The sequence below is a fragment of the Anticarsia gemmatalis genome, chromosome 25 (assembly GCF_050436995.1).
Source record: "Anticarsia gemmatalis isolate Benzon Research Colony breed Stoneville strain chromosome 25, ilAntGemm2 primary, whole genome shotgun sequence".
Lineage (NCBI taxonomy): Eukaryota > Metazoa > Arthropoda > Insecta > Lepidoptera > Erebidae > Anticarsia > Anticarsia gemmatalis.
This window is the reverse complement of record NC_134769.1, coordinates 1,001,013-1,028,204: the sequence shown is the minus strand read 5'-3', so window position 1 is coordinate 1,028,204 and position 27,192 is coordinate 1,001,013. Positions and strand designations below refer to the sequence as shown.

The 27,192-nt window shown below is 34.9% G+C and overlaps 1 protein-coding gene across 12 annotated transcripts in view; it reads right to left on the bottom strand.

The window, feature by feature from the left end:
- Positions 1–26,513, bottom strand: part of NfI (Nuclear factor I) — a 54,022-nt gene extending 27,509 nt beyond the window's left edge. For 11 of the 12 annotated variants that reach the window (XM_076130953.1, XM_076130952.1, XM_076130955.1 and 8 more), the window contains exon 1: positions 26,382–26,513. In XM_076130953.1, the coding sequence (XP_075987068.1) occupies positions 26,382–26,459 (78 nt within the window). In that variant the 5' untranslated portion in view covers positions 26,460–26,513. Of the gene's footprint in view, positions 1–26,350 lie in introns of all 12 variants that reach the window. The other variant, XM_076130962.1, reaches the window with a different exon arrangement.
- Between the last annotated feature and the right edge of the window lie 679 nt (positions 26,514–27,192).

Below are 27,192 nucleotides of genomic sequence, written 5' to 3'. Positions count from 1 at the left end.
TACGTTTTTTTTTCAAAACTACAACACGCACAATTTTTTTATGCGGCGCACATTTACAGCAGATTGCGCACTAATTATACGTTCTACTTATATCACTCTAGGTGACACTTTCTTGCTAGCGTAACGTACACGCGCTAGACATATTTATATCTGAACAACTTGAGCTCCAGTAACAGCTGAACTCGCGCACAAATAGAAAATAGTTTCAAGAACTAAGGGTATGGGCGCGTTTGTAGCGGGGAGGATGCGCCGCGTACGTAGTGATAAATTATAACAACGTAAAAAACTGGGCAAGAAAACTATTTTTTCTAGTTCTGTTTGATAGAGCACCTAGTGTTTTAATTAAACTACAACAAGAACAGAAACATTTAACTTATTAAACACTTATCAACTACGTATCATAATTAGACATTCCCCGCCCCGTCTGAAACCGCGTGAAAATCATTAGGTTTTCATTAATGGACAGATTGGTTTACAAGAAAATCTCTATTACATTGACTCTACCTGCCAAACTATAACCCCCAATAAAAGAGAGAAATAGTATTAAATTTTGTTTATCACAAATAAACAAAAATAATCCTTCAGATCCACTCGCAGTACAATAAACCAAAAAATCCATCATACTACTAAATCGCTATGCTCTCATTCCCCGCTATCAATCGCGCCGTACCCCGCATGCAATCCAACGACCTTCTTGCAAGAACTTACATCAAGTTGTTTCGTTTAAAGTTTTCAACGCAAAACGTTGCTGTTCTTTGGCGCAGTGAACCACTTGTATTGCTTATCAAGGTTTCTCTATTCTGATTAAAGCAGGATTACGACAATATACGCAGTGTCGCAAGGGAATTTTGAAAAATACTAAAGGCCGTCCGGGACTTCATATGCGTGGTTTTTAGTTTCCGGCTTTTATAATATTTTTATTGCTGATGTTTCAAATATGTTCCCCCTTGTAAACACCATCGGGGGGAATTACCAAAAAGATTCCTTAGTAAGCTTAGAAAGGGTCCTAAGGAATTTTCATACCAAATTTCAACGCTCAGTAGTATCAGTTACTTAGTAACTGATGAATTTTTATATTGATTTATTGATCAGGGATTTGATGGAATAACTGACTTTTGTTCGGTTATTGATCTTACAAATTGTTATAGATTTGATCGTATTTTTTAGAAATGGAAAATCTCTAATACTGTTTCAAAACTTTTGAGCTTTTACATTGCATCTTAATTATTTATCTTTTCTTGCTTTAGAGCTTTATCTTGCGATCACCGTCAGTATAACCCGTGCCAAAGTGACAATCAATTAAATTTTCTATTCCATCAGTATCAACCATCATCATCAAATGGTTGGTATCTTAGTAACGACAACCATTTTTACGTTTTTTTGTGTGAGATCCTTCTAAGATCCGAACTTATCCGTAATTTGTGTAAAAGTGAGTACAAAAATTGGTGCCTGACACTTATGTCGCAATTTCTGTCGTAGTCTATACTTAGCTTTACTTTTTAGTTGCATGATATCAGCTAATGAATTTATTTTGAAAACGATATTCTTTAGAAGTTATATTTTATTCAGTGACTATAATGAGGCGTAATAGATTTGAAATTTACAAGGTTTTCCTAGATGACTAATTTGGCCTTAATGTCGGAAATTGATAAATTGTAGAGAAATCTCACGGTTAGAGAAATTATAGGATTTCCGGCCTACAAAAGAAGGTTTAAGCCGTCAACCATAAAATTGTATGTAAAATGTACATTGTGAGTTTAGGCAAAGAAATACCGACTTAATATTTCACAATATTGAATATATTTGTCAAATGAAATTAATTTTCTGGAGTTTTTAATTAGACTCTTTTTAAATACTCCTTCACGGCACTGAACATGACTGATCCAATTGTAATGCAATTTAGCTTATTTCTCAGAAAATGACACACAGACTGACGATACCAAGCAACAATCTATGTTCGAAGATTAGTTTTTAACAAAAATACTTGCAGAATCCGCAAGCAAAGACAGTACAACGAACACAGCAAGTAGGAAAACCCACGATTAAAACGCATCTTATTGAAATTCCTTAGGAGAGTGCATTTATTAGTTCAGTCGAGTGTGTGTATGTGTGTGTGCAAAGTGCGACAGTATCCGGGATCGTGTACTATGCTATTACATCACGTTAACATGCAGGATACGATCCCGGTGTTAGAAATCGATTATCGATTTAAAGATTGATTCCGGGATGCTTGTGTAAATTATGGGAAAATTTTGAAGATTTTTTTATATGTTGTATTCTCGCAAAGTCCATATAGGGTTACGCAATGGAGTCAGGGAGCAAGCCTTCTGGGTCACATGAGTTTGAATAATCCTGTTAACTTATCCAGCTGAACTTAGAGATTCGAATCTTTAACCCCTCGGCTGTTTAAAAATTGTCTTTACCATTAGGGTCAAGCCACGTCAAAGGGCTTCGGGCGGCTTGAACAACTTTGACACTAGGTTGACCACTAACCATACGATAAGAAAAAGACCATTAGGTTGCACTCTACGTGGTTACGTTACGTCAGGCATTTTAAGGTAAAATGCGTGTTTGCGTTAATTCCCGTATCCTATTATATATTAAACATGCAACGCGAGAGTTTAAAAGTTATGAAGACCATTAGGGTTCTGACGTTTTAAAATTTGAAATAAATATATTATTTTAGCTACATTTTAAAGCAGTTTATCTGAGAAACTACAAGCTCACTTTAGAATGATCCTACACAACTTGAAATTTAGACACGTTCCTGGAAGAATAGTCGAAAATAAAAGACGCCCAAGGGGGTCTGCGGAGGAGGCTTTTGGCCCAGCAGTGGGACACCAACATAGGCTCAAAACAAAAAAACTTGAAATAATATCATCCCCGAGAGTAACGCCTCTTATTTCATGCAATTTCACGTAAGCAAAGCTGCGGTCAGCTAGGTTAAAGTACTACCAAAAATTACCCCAAAAATATCAGCTGAAAAGTATCTGAAAACTTCAAGATTCATAACTTTGACAATACTATAGTAACCCGACTACTTTCAGAAGCTAATATTTAGTTTGGCAGCCGGTCAAGTGATCTCCTTCTGAAACTCTCAAGGTAGTACCAATAGGTTTTATTTCTAAATGCTTTTATTACTGTGATAATGGACGTTATAATTAAATGGATGTTAGTATTTTAACTAGTTTTAGACCGTGGTTTAACCTGAGTCGTTTATTTTTTAGTAGATGGAAGCCTATGGCCTATATCTAGAGTCTATCATCCAAGTTTCAGGGTTTTCAGGTCAGTTTTGGTCATAATAGGAGGATAAATAAATAAAAAAGGCGTTTTCAAATATATACAATGTTACGATCAGTATACGTAGATATAGGTGAAAGATTAGCTACAAAAAGGAATATACCTGACTAATAAAAAGCAGCTGAGTATTTTTTTTTCAGGAGGTTTTGTAAATTTCCATCAGATTTTTTGTTCGAAACCACTTTACTATCTAGTTAGGCCTAGATTTTTGATTGATTCCTGGTTAAAACAATTATGATGTATACATTCTTGCTAATTAGTTTAAACAATCTAAATTCAATGCTACATACATAACCTAATTTATTTAATTGCTATAGAAAAATGGAATGACTGTCTAAAAGGAAATAATTGTATCTAATCGAAATACTTCAAATATATATCGATTTGGGGCACTGACGTTACATTGTAAAAACCGGGGACAACATTAATTTCTTGCCATTCTTATCTACTTTCTAATTTGATAAAATACCAAACCAAGAAGTTTTAATAAAAATACATTTCAGTCAATTCTGTCGTACTGCCTATTTCTTAATTATATAGTCTATATTCTACCCCACAGTAAAGTTGTGTTTTTGAGTATTAACTATATCATACATACCTACGTAGTAAGACATAAAATTTAATCTAAGGACCATAATAATATATTGATATTTAAATAATCTCCAACCCAGAAAACACACTTGGCCAGCGTAGTGGACTCAAGGCCTAACCCCTCCCTCATTACGAGAGGAGACCTTTGCCCAGCAGTGGGACATTAATGGGTTAAATTTATTTAAATGATACTGTTAACTTGCCGCCACACGTGGTCACCTCACGCTAAATGATTGACCTCTTAAACGCTATAAATAGTGAATATCAGTAAAAAGTCCCGCTGTATTTCCGTCTGTGTTCGTCGCACGGAATGGTAGGAACTTCAAACATTTCTAATTTTGGTGCCCTGAGTGTCATGCGACAGATGACAGTATGCTTCAGCTTTGCTTGTTAAAGAATTGATATAATTTTTTTTATTTAATATGAGCTTTTATACTCCTGTTATATCCGAAGGATGGTATATGAAATATACGCGCTTTTCGTCATTTACTATGATGAAATATACACACGTTTCGCCATTTAAAATGTTATTCCCATGTGACAAGGGGCGAGCTTATTGCCATATACCGGGTACGTTACCAAGCTAAGGGCTGCAATTAAACTAATGTAAATTAAAAAAGACCAATAATACTTTGTCCGATTCGGGAATCGAACTCGAAACCTCGTGATCATCAGTCGGATACACTTCCACCCAGCGGGCTTATCACGTATCTCTGTTGACAACTAGTGTACGTCAAATTAATGTTCACTGTTCAATACATTGCTTCATTGACATAACGTGTTAATCACTTTAATCTAAGGGAGAAAGCAATGTACAGCATAGTGGCTTTCAAATGATTGTCAACTGAGACACGCGATAGCCCCTCTGATCACAAAGACTGTGAAAGAATTCTTAAGTGATATTATCTTCAAACTGCTACGAAACGCTACGACGACCTAAACATATTTTCCAACTTAATATTAACACGACACACTCAATATTTATCATATAATGACAAACGGTGAAAGGTATAAAAAACCAGATTATTTGAAACAATCGTCAGAATATAACCTGCATACTAATGCCCAAATTCCAAGTAAAAAGATGCGTTATAATCTCATACATGGCTCATACAATTTGCGATTACAATGGCCTACGCCACATACATATCAAAAGTGTGACTTTGCTTGCATACATAACATCACGGCGTATTGAAGGGTGAGCAGCCACGTAGTCCACGTACTCACACACCTCTTAGCAATATCCACGTTCATACATATCGTCATACATACTTATAAGAATTATGAGGAATGCTGCGTGTTTTCCGATAATTGTTTAGTTTTAAATGGTTCAAAAAATTTCTGGGAATGTTCATCATGTTGTTTTTTCAAGATTTTTTTCTTATCATTTGAGATAACGTTGACCCAGACTGACTTTAATTTTATAGCACTCATTGGGCTCTGACTTTCTACCGTATTGATAAGACGAGATCCTGTGTTCAAAACCTTTAATCATTTTTTGGTCCCCAAATTTTATAAAGAGAGTATGTTTCTGATAATCTAGGATAACCCAGAAGAAAACTCTTTTTCTTTAAACATCTTTTCCCAATCCAGATCCCGTTTTTCTTTGTTTGGAAGCACATAGGTAAGGCAAGAATCCTTAATAAGTACAATTTTACTCTTTTAAAGACCTTTTATCGTCTTATTAACCCATCTGGAAGTCCACCATGCCCCCTGGTGAACAACAGTCTGCGCAAAAAATGCAAGGCTGACCTAAATCACAAGAATCCTGGGTCATCGTTCTTATTCTTACGCAACAATGACAAGTCACAATGAGTATTAACATAACATATTTATTATACGCCACGTCAAGTAGCATTGTAAAAAATACGCACGTGATTAGAATCGAAGTAGGTGTGTTTGCGAATAATTGTGGTGGTAAGACGGTGCAATGCCCTGCGATCACCTTGCGCTACGCGGCGCGAATTGTACTAAGGGATCGTGTTTATTGTGATTTAACGTAACGGTAGTGTGTTGCCGTTTACTTTGTTTGGTTTTTTACTTAGTTAAGGGCATTTTTTTCTTGTTGGGTGCCGAGATTTGAAGTGAATACCTTTGTAGCAATTATTTTTTGACAGGGTTTCGTAACTTCGGAATGAACATTAATAAACATATTTTTTGGATTTTCATAGAGATTGGATTCATTCTTTTTGAGAACTTTTGGGTTGTCTTTGCTCAAGTTTTAATTGCGAACGAGTTTCACCCTTTTACTTCGCGTAATGTTGGATATAATCGAGGAGATGCTACTAGGCGATTACCTATATGAAGAAATTGGACTTTAGTAACACGCTTTTTAGATATTCCCACAAATTTTAAAACGGAAGGCTTATAAAAACTAAAAGCAATCAATAATAAACTAATTTTCCATCTTTGGATACCATAATCCAGGAATGAGATAGGAGTGAATCATAAAAGTATATTTTTTTTATGACAACTGTCATCAAAAATTTTTCTTTAAAAATTTCAGAAAAAATACTATTTGAACAATACAAAAGTGTTCACAATCGAGGTCGTAGAACATTAATAGCATTATAATACGCATTAAACATCTCTTAGCTGTGAAGTAGGGCTGTTTGAACCTTGGGATATTTCTGTAAGCTACATTGTGGGATTTAGATCATGTTGCAGTGATTTCTATTAGCATACACGTACATATACCGTAAAACAGGGTTTTAGGAAAATTTTACTTAATTTTTTTTTTAACCTACTGTCCCACTGTAGGGCAAGGCTCTCCTCCCAATCGAGAGTCAGGGGTTACGCCTTAAGTCCACTGACTTTAAGTCTGCCTTAAGTCCACGTTACTTTGATACTTGAAAAAAATAAAAATCTCGCTCAAAAAGCTAGCGACGAGGTAGTTCAATAGTGCGATACTGGATAGTAAACTTCACTGTGAATTGTATAATTTTAAACACTATAATTGACCTAAACATGTGTTTTTATTTACTGTCTTTCATCACCAAAAAGAATCATCCAGGAACTTCCCTATTGCAATTATCGTGACTAAATAGAAATCATTATTGTAATTCTTAAATTATTGAAACATACCACTTGAATAAATGTCATTTTAGTGGCTGATGCTTTAAGTTCAAAGCAACTGCTAAACTATGCAAGTGTCTTCTGCAGGAGTATTGTACCGACATTAAACTCCGAGCTACAAGTCTTCAGAGTGTAATCCGTGAACAAGGGACATCGACACACATAAACTTTCCCGTAAACATGTGCACAACACTAAAGCCAGTCGGTAATCCGCACAGAAATTACACAAAATTACAACCGACTTGCGACAATCCCACTAAGACACAGCACTGTCTCAAATCCCGCAGATGACGTTTAACTGCGAACGTATGCAAATAGTTGCCGTGTTGTCCCGGGATATGCCGGGATTACGGGCTAGCCACGTCACTAATCCCAGTAGCTAGTGTTGTCACCGGCTTATCGTAAGATATAGGGTAGGCATGTTTGTGTGTATTCAAGTTATGATTACTGCTCGCCAATTTGTGGTTTGCGGCGTCATGATTTGCAATGGTGGCTGTTGGCTGTTGGCTGCCGGCCCGGCATTGACTTGCGACTCAAAAATTATGGTCATTGATACATTTTAATGTTATTAATATTATAACTGTTATTGTCCTTTTCAATCTTTACAAACATGCAGTACAGAATCACGCTTTATTCTCAAAAGGGCCGGCAGAGACCAAAAAACTGTAAATTTATTTAATATCTATGATTAAATTTTCGCTTTTTGTAGCTAAAGAGCTGGGAAGAAACACTTTTCTGGACTACATTTTGATTACTACCAAATAAGTTTTTACAGTTATTTTATTACAAAATCAATTAGGAATACCCACAAACCCGATAAATAGACCTAGACCTACTTAACAATATCAACGTGACTCAAACCCACATATAAACCGTCATAAAAAAAATCCTTTCACCTTTCCTATAAAAAATAAACAAGAACACTATCACTTATAAACTCATACGAGTGCGTAACGTCCATACTAACTAGTAACAAACACGCATACATCAGACTACTTGACATTCTAACCACTGCGCCATCATAGTGTACGACAGTCTATGACCGTGTGCACTGAATACGAGAACAATTTAGTTTAGGTAAAACCTAGGTTTTGTTGACTAGGGTTAGGGTTTTATTAACACATAGGTTTTATTAGGACATAACATTAAACATTTTTCCAATTTAAGTAATTCATTATCATTGTCCTGTGTCCATCTATTGCAGGTGATTCAGGTGGCGTCAGATAGAGGAATATTTGTAATGAGGGAACGTTTTCGTTCGTGACTTAAAAGGCCTTTAAGTAATTAATATTGTAGGAAAAGCCCAAAATTCAATAAATAAATTTTAACCCATTAATGTCCCAGTGCTGGGCAAGGGTCTCCTCCCGTAATGAAGGAGGGGTTAGGCCTTGAGTCCACCACGCTGGCCAATTGCGGGTGTCCAACCCGTCAATTTGCATACCTTCAAAAACTGTTCTAAAGAACTCTCAGGCATGCAAGGTTGCATCACGATGTTTGCCTTCACCGTTGAAACAAGTGATAATTATTTGTAATACAAAACGAATTTATTAATTTTAAGAAGAACCCCCAAAGGAAAGACTTTACAATAGAATACATAAAGTGTAGGTAAAACCTAGGTTTTGTTGACTAGGGTTAGGGCTGTAGTAACTAGTGGACATTATTCCTTTTTCCAAAATGAAAATAAAATCATTTATTCGTTTACTTTTTTTGACTGCTTCTGAGGCGCAGTAGTTTAAGTCACCACGCCGCTACTATGGTGTTGGGAGGTCGTTCGATTCCCAGACAGAACAATTATTTGTGCGATCCACAAATTATTGTTTCGGGTCTGGTTGTACTTTATGTCCGTTGTTTTGGTTTGTAAAAAGTCCCCAAAAAACGTCGGAGTTATCCTTTAAAAGACAAAAAATCTTTTAAGAACTGTCAGATATGACGAGATAGATTTTTTTTGAGAGAATAAAACATTGATAACGGTGTTGATATAGATTGGTACAAAACAGAAGAAAGATGTGTATCAGTAATAATTATATAAATGGTTAACGGTAAAGGAAGTTCCTAAAAGGCTTTTTTCAAAGTAAAACTGTAATGCAAAAAGACATGACAAGACAGTGAGTGTGAGGAGCGTAGTGGAAGAAAAAGATCAGGAAAGCTGATCCTACTACCATATGGGATTCTTAGCATGGGAGAGAAAGATAATTAAAAAGTAAGCGTCTTTAACTTAGTATACGTATGTTAGGAATCGGGTGAATTCAGGGTACATGGAATCGAATTATAACTTTTTCATTGTTGTCGCCATCTTACAAAAATAACTATACTTTGAAGGTTTGTGTTTCTGAAAATGTATTTTTTTATTTAGTTCATTCATTATCCAGGGCTTTTCCAAACGTTTCCTACATTTTATTATGTATATTTTATATTCTACCTTAGAATAGTATTTTACTAAGTTGCCGGCAGTTTTCTACATAAAATATACATTTTACTTATCACCAACCCGTATAGAAACAGTAAAATATATACTGGAGAGGACAAATAATTACAATACAAGCGGAATGCAGTGCCAAACAACCAGCGGTGACCAGAATACCGCACTTTATTGTCAACTTACAATGTTACGCGCACAACACACGTGTCGCGCGTGTCACACACGTTACACGTGCCTCCTACTGTCACTGTCATACACTCAACATTGCCAGCTCACATAAACACTAATTTCCCTAACGATTTCTGCAAAATGAACCCTCAATACCAAAGAATCATTAGAGAACACTACAGACGCTAAAAATAAAAAGTCATTTCTACACTTAAATTTAAGTGGTCCACCGTTTCAATAGGCGCCGCCGTCATTAGGAGAAAGGAGTAATTAAAAGTTCTATAAAAAATAGAGCGAGAGAACAAAAGTCCGGCCGCTCATCGAACGAGGCTCGAACGACGCCCGCCCGGAGGTGTAAACATGCCATAATCAAAAATCTTGTGCAACTGTTGAACTATAAACAAGATAGTGTTTGGCAAAGCTGCAAGGCGGGCCCGATTACACTGCGCCATCATTCCGTTACTTCATTCAATATTTTTTTTACCGAACGCTGTAATTTCTTGGCTCGAACGCATCCGTTTACATGCCAAACAATAAATTTATTAGTCGAACGGAGGAGTGGCAACACTAAACTTACGTCACACATGGACACGTCACCGGTTGCGTCACGTTTTTGACATTTACCAATTTCGATTTTGGAAGTTGTCGCGCGTTCAATTCGCGTGTGGCGCGTTATATAACGCACGCGCGTCAAGGTGACTCGCTCCAAGCTACTACTGAATCTATTTTAGTTCGAATTTCATAAATATCCCGTGACAGCTCATCTCTCCTCTCCCGCGTGTTTAGCCGCGGGTGTACGGCGGGCGCGCGGCGGCCGAGCGGCGGTGGTGCGCCCGCCATGTTCACGCCGCTTGCGTAATTGTCAGGAGCGATGGTGTCGCCGGACAGAAATACCGCGGCCGCGGACCGTCTGCGCCTTCGAATCCACGTCCTTGCTAATTTTAAAGTCCTTTCTCAAAGTTTGGCGTTTATGAGGTAATAGAGGTGTGACGCGTCGCTGGCAGAATGCCGGCCGTACGACGGACCGAGGAAAAATCGTGAGACGGCCGCGTGTGCGGATATATATAGCACGTCCGCGCGACGCACCTTGAGGGACGAGCGGTCGCCGGAACGGAGCAGCGGCCGGCCCAAACACGAGCTAACCGCCGATAATGGCATATCGACCGAGATCAGCCTGTGAAAACGGTTCGAAAACTAATCGTATATCAAACGTTACGCATATAGGCGCGGCAGATGCGCTAACCAAAATTGCCGGGCGGCCCGCTCGCCATCAATATCGCCCGACCTAATTGAATATTATACAGCAATTTGGTGTTCGCGAAAATCTGGCGGGAGTGTGCGGCATCGATATATCGTGCGGTATATCGTTGTTAATGTTTTCTATGGGCATGACACGATGCGATGCAGTGTTGCAAAACTAAATTTAGTATGGCTGAGCCCCTGTTTTAGCTCTGGCCTGGCGTTTGCGCAACGTCGCTCGTGCGAGAGAGACGGTGAGATCTATTATCGGAAAATGGACGGAACGGACGTCGGCTGCGAGTCTCGCGTCTTTCATTCCGGAGATTGGAATACTCAAATTCGTTCTGATTGATACACCTAACAAGATTTTGGGAATAATTGGAACCAATTTCGACGAGAAATTCTTGACCTTTCGTACATTTAAGACCTCTTTGTAAGATATCAAGATATTCAAGTTTATACTGAAAAAGTGTCAGATAGTAATAAAAGAATTTAGGTTTAAACAGAAGTAAAAGGAATTAATCACAACACGAGCTTTAATGAGTATCTGAAACTGAAATTCAGAAATAACGATGCTAACTCTTAAAGCCGACTTGCGGCTTACTTGCCCAAGTAAACAGAGAACCAATACATCTTCATACACACATAATATCACGGCTGTTATATCTGAAGGTCTAGGCAGAAATGTAATGAAATACATCCACGTTTCGGCATTAACAATACTAGTTCTATGTATTACGGGATGAGGCTATTGCCGATAGACCAAGCCAGGGCTTCTATCGATAACCTTCATACTTATCTCAATACACGCATAATATTACGCCTTTTTCCCAAAGGTTAGGCAGAGACCAAAGAACACTACTTGGTACGATCCTTACAAACTTCCTTTACAACACCCACATCCATTAATTATTTATTTATTTATACATGGAGATCCAAAAGCCAAATCTAATTTGACAATAAGTTTGAATATATCTCTATAATTTTGTCATACTTATCTCTAACAATCTTTGTGTGATGAGCACGAGTATTTGTTCTGAGCCTGGATGTTAATGTATCTATATAAGTATGTATTTAGAAGTATATAAGTATGTTTATCAGTTATTTGATTACCATAGTACAAGCTCTGCTTAGTTTAGAATCAAATGACCATGTGTGAGTTGTTCAATGATATTTATTTATTTATTTCATCGAATAACTAAACCAAAAGCAAGAACTAAAGAATAAAACAATCGTCTTAACTTCAAAGGTTACAAACCGCGTTAGTTTATTTACTTGTTAAGATAAATATTGTACTAGTACATGGTGAGTGATACATAGAACATATATTTTTTCATCGACGCGTTTTCCGACGTCAATGCGCGTTGTATGTATGTATGTACATATTGTACATACAAGATGATTCGATGTTACGTCACTTATACGAGATATCTGAAGGTTATAGAAAATACACATTTTGTACGTAAAAATTAGAAAAATATAAATATTATTTGATATCACAAAACTGTATTTGAGCAGTTTATGTAATAGGTTGCCTAAACTTCTGTTCATATTATTACGGAATTCCTTTTTCTTTCCTTCATCAATGATCTGAATTTCTAACCATCTACGTTTAAATTTTTATCACAATCAATTCAATAGTTTAAGCGTGACAGACCACAGTCTGTTTGTATTATATCCTCGCTGCTGGACAAGATCCCTTAACGTAATAATAGAGAAGCTATTCCTTGAGATTGCCCGAAAAAAAACTTAACATTCCTTCAAAAAACGTTTTAAAAACTCTCAGGCATGAAAGGTTTCATCAAGATACCTTCACCGTTAGAAAAAAGTGATAATCTAATACACTCATAACTTCAAAAAGTCATTGGTGTGTTGTCCCAATAAGATGTATCATTTTATTTATATAGTAACATGGCCGCCCATGTATCTTAGTGACTCAATTATTTGTACATTTTATGCAACTGACTCAGTTGTCTGCAATAACGGTGCATTTAAGATTCTACAGATTTTTTTAAATACATCACGTAACGATTTTAAACTCTCGCGACTTGTACACATTATATTAGGTCGAGAAAAAAGTCTTTTCGCATTATGGTATATAATATGAACTTGTAATAAAATCTTTTTGGCTTCAAGAATTACAAATGAGTACACAGTTCATTAGGTTTCTTTCAGTGAGCTCGTGAGGTACCCAAATATCGAGCTTTATTGTGTAGAGAAAAGATTTTGTTACAAGTTCATACATACTATAATGCGAAAAGACTTTTTCCCCGACCTAATATTATAATGCAGTCTTAAACGCGATTGAAAATTAAAGGTACCTTATTTGTTTACCCGACGTTTCAATAGAGTTACAGTGGTCACTAGCTAAAACTCAGCAATTATTTGAGTATAATAAATATAACACCAAAAGGGTTATAAAATACAAATGCATATTTAATTATAAAAGTAAAACCAACCCATAAAAGCATTATTCTTTATTATACTTCTGAAAAACTACTTTTATTTTATGTAAAGTAGGTTGATCAGAAAACGTAAAAAAAACACATTTATACGTAGACTTTTGACTAAGCTTGAGCCAACTTATTGAAGAGTTATGATTCAACTAAACCTCCACAAAAATTTTCAACTAACAAATACGAAACCATTCGCGAATTGCCTCAAATCTAAAATAAAAATAACTTGAAAATTTCAGAATATTTCTCTCAAATTGAATAAACAAACTGTATCAGAGGTCCGTTTCCACCTGAATGCAGCATCTCGGCTTGCATCTGAGACTGGAGATAAACATCGCGGTGGAAATAGAAATACTAAAATGATGATATTTTCTCGAAACCTTTTGTTGTCGCGACCAGTCTCTGAACTTGCCGGTTAACTTGTGTGCAGTCAACTAAATAAGCAGATTTAATGTGTTGTTTAGAGATAAACTATACTTAAATCCATACTAATATTATAAATGCGAAAGTAACTCTGTCTGTCTGTCTGTTACTCAATCACGCCTAAGCTACCGAACCAATTTGCATGAAATTTGGTATGGAGATATTTTGATACCCGAGAAACGACATAGGCTACTTTTTACTCCAGGAAATGACGCATTTTCATGGGGAAATTCAGGTGGCAGACGAAGTCGCGGGTAAAAGCTAGTCTTCTATATAAAATTTTTCACAATGTTAGTTACCGTACTCCTCCGAAACGGCCGATTTTCATGATATTTTGTGACCATATTGAACGGGTCTGAGAATCGGCCAACATATATTTTTGACTAAATAGCTTGACTGATTTAAGGAAATAAAGTAAAATATTTCTGTTTCTATGTCAATAGATCCAATTTTAAGTCTAACATTTTTCAGTTTTCAGGTTCATTAACAAAACTGTGGGTAGTCTTAAAATAAAATATTGACTCAACGCCACTGTCCAAGTTGGCAACCAATCGCAATATTTCTGTAGAAATGACACTAACACACTATTATATTCTACGCCTTTCTTAGCTAAGACGCTTTTAAAAGAAACTTTAAGGTTTAATATTTTATTTTCTGCAATAATTTTAATAATAAAATTGTGAAGGATAAAATTTTTCAATTACCTAACAAAATTGTTACAAAACAGGCAAAGATTATTAACAGGGACATTAATTTCATGATTTCACAATTTATTATTATTCCAACTACCTCCCACGAAAAAACAGTATTCGATAATCAAGAATAATGTTAGTTTATATTATTTTGCTGGTCTCTGCCTACTCATTTGAAAAAAAAAGCGTAATTTTATGTATGTCATTGTACGTATAAGAGTCGATATGGTACGAAGCTTTCGTCTGTTCGTTCTTTACATTAATAATTTCTAGAAAACTAGCTTCTAAAACAGTGATTTCCATATACATAGTTGTGCAAATGATGTGTAGGCAAACTCATCCCACGCATGGGAATTCTAGATCTTTACTCCTAAACGCAACTTAATCTATCGCTTGCTGCAATTTAAACAATAGGCATATAATATAATCTAGACCTACATAACATCATAATTAGACAATATTTTGGAAGTGCTTTTGTGGTGCATCTATAACAACAACCACGCAAAAGTCTCGGATTTAAAAGTTATTTCTGCGATTTTCTGTCGAAAAAACCACAGATTTTCACTCAGCCCGTTCCTAAAGCTTACCATTCCATAATCCTATGAGAATTGTACCAAAATCAAATCATTTATTCATTGAGGTCAAATATTGACACTTATGATAGTCGTTACAATTACTCAATCTACCACTAGCTCGGAAAGGGGGTAGAGCCTTATGAGAAGAGCCTGCACTTGAAGTATTACGCACTCTTGGACACTATAAACAAAACTCCTGTAAAAGTTACTAGTTTCTTTTAAAATAGCGAGGAGGTTATAAATTATTAGGGACTTTGCAAATACAAGGAAATTCTAATTAGATTTGGAAAAGGAAGCAATAAGTCATATCTCGAAGACATTGGTATAGCGCAGTGTCAAGGGCGAATGATGGTAGTTGGCAGACGGAGGTGGCCACGTGGCCAAGGTGCCGCCACCAGCCAAGAGTACGCGTCATCAGTTCAAAGTATTGGGCATTTTCATTGATATCTGTCTTACTAGGGATTTTTTGAGAGTATACTTCTGTACAGTCAACTTGGGTAACTTTGAATAATTTGTTAAGTTTCTAAGTTTCTAAGTTACAAAAGTTGACTGTAATAGAAAAGCTTAATAAAATCTATTTTAAATTTAGCTCAAATATTGACACTTATGATAGTCGATACAATTACTGAATCAACCACTAGCTCGGTATAGGGGTAGAGCCTTATGAGAAGAGCTAGCAATAGACAATCTAAAGTATCTATACGCAAGCTTTTAAGTTTCTAAAGACCAGGGTTTCGGATTTATTATGAATCAATTTTTTCCTGCAACTTCAACCGCGTCAAAAAGAAAGATGCTTGGGCTACAAATCATCCTGAATTAGTCCAGATTTCAAATTATATTTTTAAAAGTTACACTCAAATGTCATCACGACATATAAAAAGTCCCTATCGTGTTTATATATATAATCAGCATTAAGATACACTAGCGACGACACTACAATCAGTTTCTAAAAGAGATAAAACAGAAAATTCTAGCTTCTAACGATTTATGTAAACACCACAACAATGTCGTTCTATTAAACTATAACTTTTAAAACTCTCGCGTTGCATGTTTAATATATAATAGGATACGGGAATTAAGATAAAATGCGTGTTCGCGTTAATTCCCGTATCCTATTACATATTATATTATATTTATTATCTTTATATATAATAATATAATTCCTCTGTAAGTGTGTATGTCACTGAACTTCTCTTAAACGACTAGACCGATTATGATGAAATTTTTTGTGTGTGTTCAAGGGGATCTGAGAGTGGTTTAGATTCACAATTTTGTCCGCTGGACAATGTTTTTTTAATTAATTTTTAATTTATTAGTAACGTGTAGTCAGGACAACGTCTGTCGAGTCCGCTAGTTATATATTAAACTTAAACTAGTATTCGTACGTTCCAGTGCAGTGTGGTGTAAGTTTGCACGTGGGGGGCATCGTGTGCCATCTACATACTGAGCCACGTTTATACACCTCGTGGCTCATCAGCTGATGTGCTTGTAAAACTAACTGTGTAGTGAGGGAAGCGTAGCTTTCGTAGCACGTGATAAGTAACATTTATATCTATACTAATATTATAAAGCTGAAGAGTTTGTTTGTTTGTTTGTTTGAACGCGCTAATCTCAGGAACTACTGGTCCGATTTGAAAAATTATTTCAGTGTTAGATAGCCCAGATATCGAGGAAGGCTATAGGCTATATAACATCACGCTACAGTCATTAGGAGCGGAGTAGCAACGAAAAATGTTACAAAAACGGGGAAAATTTTGACTAATTCTCTTAAGTGACGCAAGCGAAGTTGCGCGGGTCAGCTAGTATGTGATATAACCCGCGTAAATTTACACAAAAAAGCTCGATATTTGGGTACCTCACGAGCTCACTAAAAGAAACCTACTGACACCGTGTACTCATTTGTGATTCTTGAAGCCAAAGAGATTTTATTACAAGTTCATACATACTATAATGCGAAAAGACTTTTTCCCGACCTAATATATTATTGTAACAACTTATGTACACAGTTTTTATGATACAATAAATGTGTCTTTGTGTTTGATTCTAGAAATATTTTTTATATCTCCATTTCTATTTGTTCTTTTCGCGTGTAGTACACAAGAGGCATTACAATGCGTAGTATAGAGTATGCAAAACTTACTACAAACAATTTAACTTGTAAAAAACACTTTAACGGTTTAGTTTGCATACCTGTTACCATGTGACAGCTGAGCAGGTGACTCTCATTAATCGTACATGGGTTCGATTCCTTGTTTGGCGTTTTTCATTATCATTACCTCTATTTCAAGTCGTTTGCATAGAAAGTATTTAAGTTGAGTTTAATTAGGAGAGCAGTGATAGCCAAGGGGTCTAAAAATGTTTCTCCCATGCAAGTGGTCGATGGTTCGAGCAAGAGGTATTACACCAATGATTTATCGGACTTATGTGTGTATAGAAGTAGTTATAACTCGTAAAATACACATTTAATACAGCCTGAACCTTTGGGTATAACTTGATAACAAGCGTGATTCTATGTATCTATGTATGTATGTGGTTGAAATCGCGAGTAGAAACTTGTCGGCTAATAAACCCGTGAAACCGCAGTGCTAATGAATAAAATTTTCAACCTTTAAATTACCTATATAACATTAGTTTGAGTTATAAATAGTTAGCCCGGTCACCTTCCGTGCAAGGGATTAATTCCACTCTCAACAGATCAGATAAATAGTTTATATACCTAGCTTTTTTCGTCAATTTTGTCGAAAAAGATATCCCTATGGATTGAATGACATAAATATGTACTTTCTCACTGCTTACTTGCCATATTTAAATCTATATACAAGCTTTTAAGTTTCTAAAGACCAGGGTTTTGGATGTATTATAAATCAGATACTCAATGCAACTTCAACCGCTTCAAAAAAATCCCTGGCTACAAAGTAACCTGGATTAAACCACGTATAAACTATATTTAAATAAGCTTTCCTTCGGTCAAAAGTATGTGTAAATACAAGTCGATCCATTCGATCATTTTTGCTTAAAACGATTGACAAACATCCATACATCCTTACAAAATTGTACAATATTAGAAGGGTAGTATAACATGACTACTTTATCAGACATAGTACAGCGATTTCAACCGGTATACTTTAACCGGTACTCGAGCAATCAATACAACGTTAATTGAATCTTTTGAAATGGGGAGTAGCCCTTCACAAGGGGTTTTAGGAACGTACAACAGAAGGGGTGACTGGACGCATCATTATTGCATATTTTAGCCGAAGTTTTGATTGAAAATGCATATAAATACGATGTTATGAGTTTTCTTTTTTATAGCGCTGTATTTTTAATGACTTCATTGACGATCAGGCTTTTAAGTTCCTTTTAAGTATTACTGTTTTAGCATAATTTTACAGTACTATGTTTTTTGTGAAACAATATAGTGCTGAAAAACATATGCTTAATGAGTAATATTATAAATGCGAAAGTTCATATGTCCGTTTGTCATGTTTTCACGACTAAACCGTAACAGCAATTTTTATGATATTCATAAAAATCATTTTTACTATTTGCTATAATTTTAATAAACGTCATATAGGCTCTGATTAGTTATACAATATTTCGTCTAAATACTAAAGTTTGTAGGGATAGAATGATATAACTTTTGTTACTCTTTCACGAAAATCTGCTGAACAGATTTTAATTAAACTTAGTATACTTGTAGCTTATAACCCGGATTAACACATAGGATACTTTTTATCTCTGAAAACCTACTCCATTAAAAAATCTAATGAACGAATTTTAATAAAACTTAGAGAACTAATAGCTTATAACCTGGATTACCACATAGGATACTTTTTACTTCGGGAAATCTTTTCACGTGAAAGAAATCGACGGCAGAAGCTAGTATTATATAAAAAATGCTGGAAAACGCCTCAAAAAAAGGCTAGAAAAAAGCCTTCGCCGAAGGTCAGGAGGCTCAGCTGGCAGGTGCCCCATCACTTGGCACTATTCCTAACACATCAGCGGCTAACTGTTATTTCTCTACATTAAAACTGCACAGATTGCCACTAAAAGCGAGCACTTTTCAAACATTCGCGTTTAAAGTTAAAGATGCCCATTTGTTTTTATTTCATCACGTACGTGTTATCTTGTTTTAAGGATTATCATGTAGGCATCAGACTTTTTCTGGACTACTAAAAGAATCTATGTGATATAAAAAAGGAGAGGTCTAGAGATTGGATTTACTTTTGGAGTAGGTGAACTCATAATAATTCATTCTAATATTACAAAGAAACGCCGGAAAAGGACGTCTTAGACAGACATATATTATTATACTGTGAATGAAGCAAAACAAGTTTGTAGTGATGTCAAGTGCTAGTAAGTAACGCTGTTCAATTTCTGTTTACAATATCCACCCCGGGAAACAAGGCACGATTTTAAGTTTCTTTATTCAAATTATGGACTCAATGTACACCCAGATCAGAAATAAGTCTATACTAATAGTATAAAGCTGAAAAGTTTGTTTGTTTGTTTGAACGCGATAATCTCAGAATCTACTAGTCCAATTTGAAAAAAAAACATTGTTAGATAGCCCATTTATCGAGGAAGACTATAGGCTATATATCATCACGCTACGACTAATAGGAGCAGAGTACCAGTAAAAAAATATACAAAAACGGGGAAATTTTTTACCCTTTCTCTCTTATGTGACGCAAGCGAAGTTGCGCGGGTCAGCTAGTCTCATATAAAAATCAACGCCAGTATCACAACGCAAATCAAAAAGTGAACGTCAAAAAGTGAAAAAGAAACGGATGCAAGAGTACCTTTACAGTTACCAACAAAAACACCCACAACATACCACAATATCACTTAACACTCTCTGACCCTCATCAAGCAAGAACTCATGATTTACAGCATCAATATAAGACTCAAATGTTATCTAGTAAACAACTCGTAGGCCGCATACTGATGCGAGACCAACTTATAACATAAATTGCCTTTACTACCAAACTATGATATATTATGAAACTTCTCCAGCTTGCCTATATTTTGTAGTGTTATCATTATGAGTTAGTCGGAACTTTTGAGTGTATTCGTCATAATAATGTGGTGACTGGTTGGAATTTAACTTGCAGATTATTGCATGTTAAGACGTTCATAGCTAGATGTACTTATCAGTGGGTTAAGCTGCATATAGCGGTCACGACATAGATGGGTGGACGTTAAATAGTGTTTAAGCTTAGCGTCTTCGTGCTTTCGTTATAGTCTATTAACAGTTTTCAGAACCCTTTGGGCAGTGATAACCACTGAGACACACAATTAACCAATAATAATAAATATAATTATTGTTCAAAGATGCATTCGTGTAAATACAAAAAACTCTATGTTAATCTATTAGGCCTTGGAGTAAATAAACGACGAAGATAGAGAGCCGGAATCAACATAAGTGTAATTTTCTAAAAGTTAATAATTTTATGGTTTTTCTTAATTAGGAGCTGAAACTTCTTATGCGAGAGAATATTTTTATGAAGTCACGGTAAATACTAGTTCCTTAGCCTTATACCTTAATAATAAAAGTAATCGTTACAAGCAGCTCTTGACAAATGGATAAATAAAATTAATTGGTTTAGGGAAAAATACTTGGAATGTAGTGAAAATACAGAAAATTTTATCAGCAAGTCACCATGATTTTATCATACTGTATTCTGTTACTACCCGGAGAAGTAGTCAAGTAATATTTATTTCACAAGAAGCAGGAAAGCAACAATACTGAAAACTAATCGAACCTTGTTTATAAGAATGATCGGTCAAAATCAGTTATATGATTTATTAATTTCCCGACATTTCGGTTAAGTTACACAAATAATCTCGCCGAATTTTTTTACTGCGCCTTCGACCTGCGGTTGTGTATCTTAGTATTATAAGCCGCGATAGTTTAAAAACGTTAAGATAATTATTGTTTTATAAATGCAGTATTTAATTTCAAGAAAGCAAAATATTCTGAAACATATAATATCTTAAGAATACTTCTAGAATAAGATGTAAAGAAAGAACTAGACTGTCTTTCTTCTTCAACCATTCTAAGACCACTGCATTTAACTATCCAACAGTCTCTCACTAACCCTATCATTAGACCCTAAACTCCTATCACAATAATAACACACACAATTAGCCAAATTAAACCATAAAAAGGTCCATAGACAATTTACGATACAACATCGACTATGACTTCCGAATTCGAGGCTTTTCTTATTTATGGTATTCTCCATCTTTTTTATTGTTTCTACTGAGATCCGAGCACCCATTATATATGTAATAAAGTTTATGTCAGTTTGTTTGTCCTTATTTATAAACATATGGCTATGTTATTTTTATGTATGTGTTTTTGTATTACAAAGGATTTTTTGCTGTGCGTCTTATGAATGGAAAGGGTTATGGCGTTATTCAAGGTCTCTTCTCATGTTAAAGGAAACTTTTATGTAGCTTAAAACCTTTTTTATTACTTCCGGATAAGTGATCGATATCACTATATATATAGGTACTATAGTAAGATAAAGGCTAGATATTAGATAGTGACGATTTAGTTTATGTTTATTAAAATTCATACGGTTATAAAGTGTTTTTCACTTTGATGATAATATAATATTATTTGGTTTATTAGTTATGCCGTCACTTTAAAATATCACCGTTTAGTAATACGTAGTCAAAAATAAAAATGCAACTACACTGTAAACTGCACTTTTTACAAATAGTATTGCGTAAAATGTTATTATGCAGGAAATCAACAAAACAGTGAAAATCGTGACCATTTTTCACTGCACATTCTTTTCTTTCATAATATCTTAACTAAACCGTTCAAAGAACATAATTAAGTTCTATAACATACGTTAAATACTTAAAGACCGAAAACTGATTTTAACTAAACTCAAAGGAGAGGCGGTAAACTGAATCGTAACGACAAGGCACAGTCGAAATGACCGTAAACCTGAATCGTACAGCTGTAAACTAGTTCCTACTGTTATTTGTTACTATTGAGATGTATTTCAGTTACAGTACATTTAATACTTATTTAAACCACTTTTAAACCTTTGATTAACCGGAAATTTTCACAAAAATTTACACCTTTGGGCCTACTATGTTTCGTTAATCCGAAATTTTGTCGCAATTTCGAATAAGTTCAAGATATAATACCTGAAGTTTTGGTTTTCGTTGAGTTACAGTAGGCATTGTAATCTCTTAAAATTTTCGCGGAAAATTATGATATTATTGACTAACTGTCCTGTAAGCTTTGATTAGTTGTACAGTGTTTTACCTTTGTCAATCATAATATAGCTTCAATATTGATTGAAAATTGCAAAACACTCCATAACTAACGAGCTTCCAATGATTATTAGTAAGAAATCTTATATCAAAATCTGTTAAATATTAACGACAAATAGCCGCAATCGTATAACCCAAGAAAATTTCCACATTCCACGCTTTCCGTCGCATTGTAATTTAACCTGTTTGTTCAAAAACGAATATCAAATATCCGTTAAATATTTTACCCAAAAATCTGTCAAAAAACACGACTACAGATAATATACAGTTGAGTTTACAGACAGGCATTATAACTTACTACCTGTGCCTTACAGTCGTAAAAACATCAATATACACAATCCAATTTACTAATGGATTTTCCTTTGCTCGGAGTAGTGAAATTAAAAGAGAAATTTAAAAAAGTAACGGTAAAAAAGTAAAAAATAAAAACAGGTACGTGCAACACATTCTCGCTTTTAGGGTAGTGCATTCGGGAATCATGCACATTTACAGAATTATCGACTAAATACTATGACCAGAATAATACTATTTTTCCATACAAAAATTTCGTGAAGAGTGGCAAAGTAGTTTTCTATTTTAGTCGAGTAAATCATGATTATCAAACATTGAAAGGTATTTATTATTCTAAACTGAAATAAGTTTTCCAAATGTCACTGAATACCTACTTCGATTTTAGAGTAACAGATGCTCCATTTCTCTAAAATCTTTAATATATAATCGACAATCAACTCGACTAATATGCATTCTTCTGATCATTTTCCATATAAAGAAGCTTTACTGTCTTTAAATCCACCGTCCATCCACAGGAACATACTTAACTCTTCACAGGAACACTGGCCGTAAATTTTAAAGACAATATAACTGTCCAATTAAAAATAAAAATATACACATCAAGATGCGTGAATTGTCATGTCTTTGAAAATATTACAAGACATTTCTAAAGAAATATTTAATATTTTTTGTTACTAGATACAAAAGATTTGACGTCTGGAATAAATGTTAGATTTAACACACAAAAAGAAAGCTCATTTTGTGTGTTCCGAAATAAATTCTAACTTTTCATAACAATTCACGCAACCGAAAAGAAACATGAAAAAATTCGAACTAACAATTATTATGGATACATTAAAATATCAACATTAACAGTTAGTGAAAAACATTCATACATCGAGTGGCAAGAAAAAGGGTGATAGAATAAAACAACAGGGGGATACATCGAGTTAACACCGATGCGACGCGATCCGCTCAACGCTGGCCGGCCGGGTACTTTGGGTTCCATTTTTAATCTGTTCGTATATTTTATACAATTAGTCGATTTTACAAATTCACAATGACGTATCGATTCTATAGCGTCATAGTCACATCTCTAATCTCAGTCCTTTTTCAAAATATTTTTTTTTATTCCGTTTTCAATTTTTTTAGAATGTTGCGTTATTGTTTTGTTTTTTTTTCGTAATGCGTTTTTTAGTTCCTTTAGTCGTAGTCATTCCGAAATAGTTTTTGTTTCATCTTTTATGATTGTTTATTTGGTTTAATAAATGAGTTTATCCAGTTTCCGTGACATAAAATCAACGAAAACATCATAAAATTCTTATTTGTTCCCATCAATCGTGTATTCCATAAAGCGGTTCCATAGTTCCATTGATTTCCTTGTCTTTCCTCTCAATTTTACTGTTCTCTTAGTGAATCGTAACTATTTTATAACGAAAAATTTCATCGGATTTGAAGAAAGCTTGAATTTATTAGTTTTTGTCGGTAGTATTAATACCTATAACTTTTATTTTAAGATTTTATACCATTCGATTTAATTCATTTAAGAAAATATTTCTACCTACGTCAATTATATGATTACTTAATTATTTAAGCCCTGTTTTGCTGTATTAACTTATCAGGATGAAGTTTTAAAGTGATTTTCATATATTTTCTGTCACTAACTATCGAATACGTTACTTCACCATGACCTTTGAAATTGTCTTAAAGCTTTTGAATCTGTCTAACCTTTTATAATTACAGATGTATAAAAGTTTCAAAATTTAATCAAATAGCTATTCCACAAGTGTAGTGCGGAATTAAATTAGAAATTCAACTTGTATGTAGTTCTGGTCGGGTTATCTTTGCTGAATAAGCGCTGCCGCCCGCCCGGCTAACTTCCAAGCTACCTAGTTTCACGTTCTACCCCACATTTATATGTTAGTATTTAAATGTAGCTTTTTATATTTAACATTATTTATATTGGACTATCTCGAATTCAATCACTATAAGCATCAATTTTATTCGTGTTTATTAACTGCTGTAATGCAGTTGTTTCAGATCGGAAAAGCTCTCTGAATTTTGTAATTTCCAGATAAGTTACTTAAAAACCAAAAACAAAAAGCTTTGGTCCATTTACTGGAAAACTAAACTCATTTTCTGAAAGATGAATATGTATTTCACGTTTCTTAATTAAATAAAATTTCGAGCTGAAATTTCCCAATCATCAATAAATCTAAAATATCCATACAACCTCATGAAACGTAATCAAAATTCCTAAATATCATAAATATGTTATGATTTATTGATATTACATAAAAAGCAATGTTTACCTAACATATATTCATCATCAAGATCAAGGCCGAGGTATTAGGGCACAGAGCCAATAACTCCAAAATTTACAAGACGACAAAAAAAATATTATTTTAACTTCAAAACATTGTCTGCAAAACTATAATATTAGCATTAGACTGTAATTTTTAAGAAACTACACGTATAGATGTTACTAAAAACGATGATTTTCAATCGACTAACTTCATTTATTTAAAAAGTAACAAAAAAAACCTTAACATTTAAGAAAACAAAAATTATTCTTCAGTTTCCGAATGAAAAGAACACGCGAGTTCCTAATTCAAATCATAACCTAAAACGTCAATACAGATTAAAAAGTAAAACAAAAATGAAAGAAAACATGTCCGCCGTACCGTTGTAAAGGACCTTTTATCGAATATCGTGAATAAATTGTTTTTGTATCCAGATAGAGGTGATTTTAGCAAAACAACGTAAACTGCAGATAGCGTTGGGCGTTATGCTACACTATGCCGTAGTTTCCCTGCAGTCAACTTATTCACATCTTAGCCACACCATATCGATTAACCAAGCTTTTTACTTTTTTATTTGTAGCATTGTTTTATCTGTGCTTTTAGTAGAGTTATTGATTCGAAAACGATTGATTTTTTTAATGATAGCTTGATAATTTTCTAGATTGGTTTGTTTTTAAAGTCATTTTTGTTATTAAAAATGCTGAAAATTTGTATTTGTTTCTGATGAAAATGCAATAATTGCTGAAACTGATTTAATGTATTTTAATTTCGAGTTATTACTTTTACTGTTATTTTATTGTTAAGTTTAATGTTGCACAATTTTATATATTGATGATTTGATGATAGTATTGTTTCTCGTTCTGCTTTTATTCTGACTCATTTAGCAACAAAATTGTTAGTCATTCAAATTGTTTCACAATAATAACTTAGTTTTAGCATGTACGCCATTAATGTCCGTTTTATTACGGGTTTATGTCGCTAATTTGTTGATATTTGAAGGTTGCGTGCTTTCAAATGCAAAATTAAAACGAATTTTGTGCCATTTTCAAATATGATTTTCAGGAAACATTTAGGCCAAGTTTTTATCTGAAATTTTATTTTGAATATTACAAGGTTTTGATATTTTCACTGAAGCTCTTCAGGAAAAGCTTTATACAGATATTACACTGAATTATACCGTGTATGCAGAACAGCTACCTGTCATTCTTGAAAACGTGCTATCGATCTGTTTACACAAGTTGTTTTGAACACAATTTACTTGAATTTTTATCCTTTAAATAAGTTTACACTTCAATTTATAATTCAATCTTCTTTTTATCTTCATCTTGAATCAACGACCACGTGCGTTTTTTTAAATATTTTTTTTTAAAACGTTACCTTGTGCTGTGGTCAAGTCGCATTCAGCCTACAACTCGATCACGTGCGTTCACATCGATTTGACGGCGAAATCGGTACGTCCCGAAAATACCCGGGCGGCCGACGCAGTATAGGTAAGCAACATTAGCTCACAACATCTGTTAATATGATCATTGTTAATTACATATGGGTTTGTTGTTAATAATTGTAGCCACCTGTCCCGAGGAGGGCGCTTGCAAATAAGTCGCTACGTCGTCCACCATGCAGGCTCGCGGGAGGTCGGGGAGGAACATAATACGCTATAGGGCGCGCATCTCGCGTGCGGGCTGCGCGGCGCCCCGCGACCGACTGGCGCGCCGAGCAGCGCCCCCGCCCCGCGCCCGCGCGCTCCACCTCGCCCCGCCCAACCCGCAGGGCTGACCCCACCGAGCTTTTCCGCCTTTTCATCTTCCCCTACTTTTTCAATAATCGAACCGCTGTTTGTGCTTCCTGATAACTAAAAATCTTGCTATTGATGGTTTTGTGTTCGTGTAGAGTCAGTTTGGCGTTGTAGTTACTAGATTACGTTACATTTGTAGTTAGCACTAGTTGTAAATGAAACTGCATTGATGAATTTGGTTGCAATAGAATCATTAATTTCAATTAATTCGTGATATTTAACGCTACCGTAGTCTAGGGGAAGTACAATTGTATCAAAACTTAGTAATATTTTTTCTATCGTCAACTTTTGAGTTAACAGGAAAGGTAATTAAACATAAGCATATGGAAGAAATGTATGTATATGTAAAAATAGTAGTTTTTCCATAGTACCAGCCCTATAGCACTACGTCGTAATGCATTCGCGGCACTCGCCGCGTCTCGGCGCCACTCGGACCCGATCGGTACGCGCTCGGCTCCCCTCGGAAAGCTCTTTCAAATTCGGAACATAGACATGACATATCTGTTTTCCTTCAAATAAACATTATACACTCTACTGCAACCGGACAAAGACTATTTTCCTTTGAAATCAAAGAGTTCAAGTGTTGT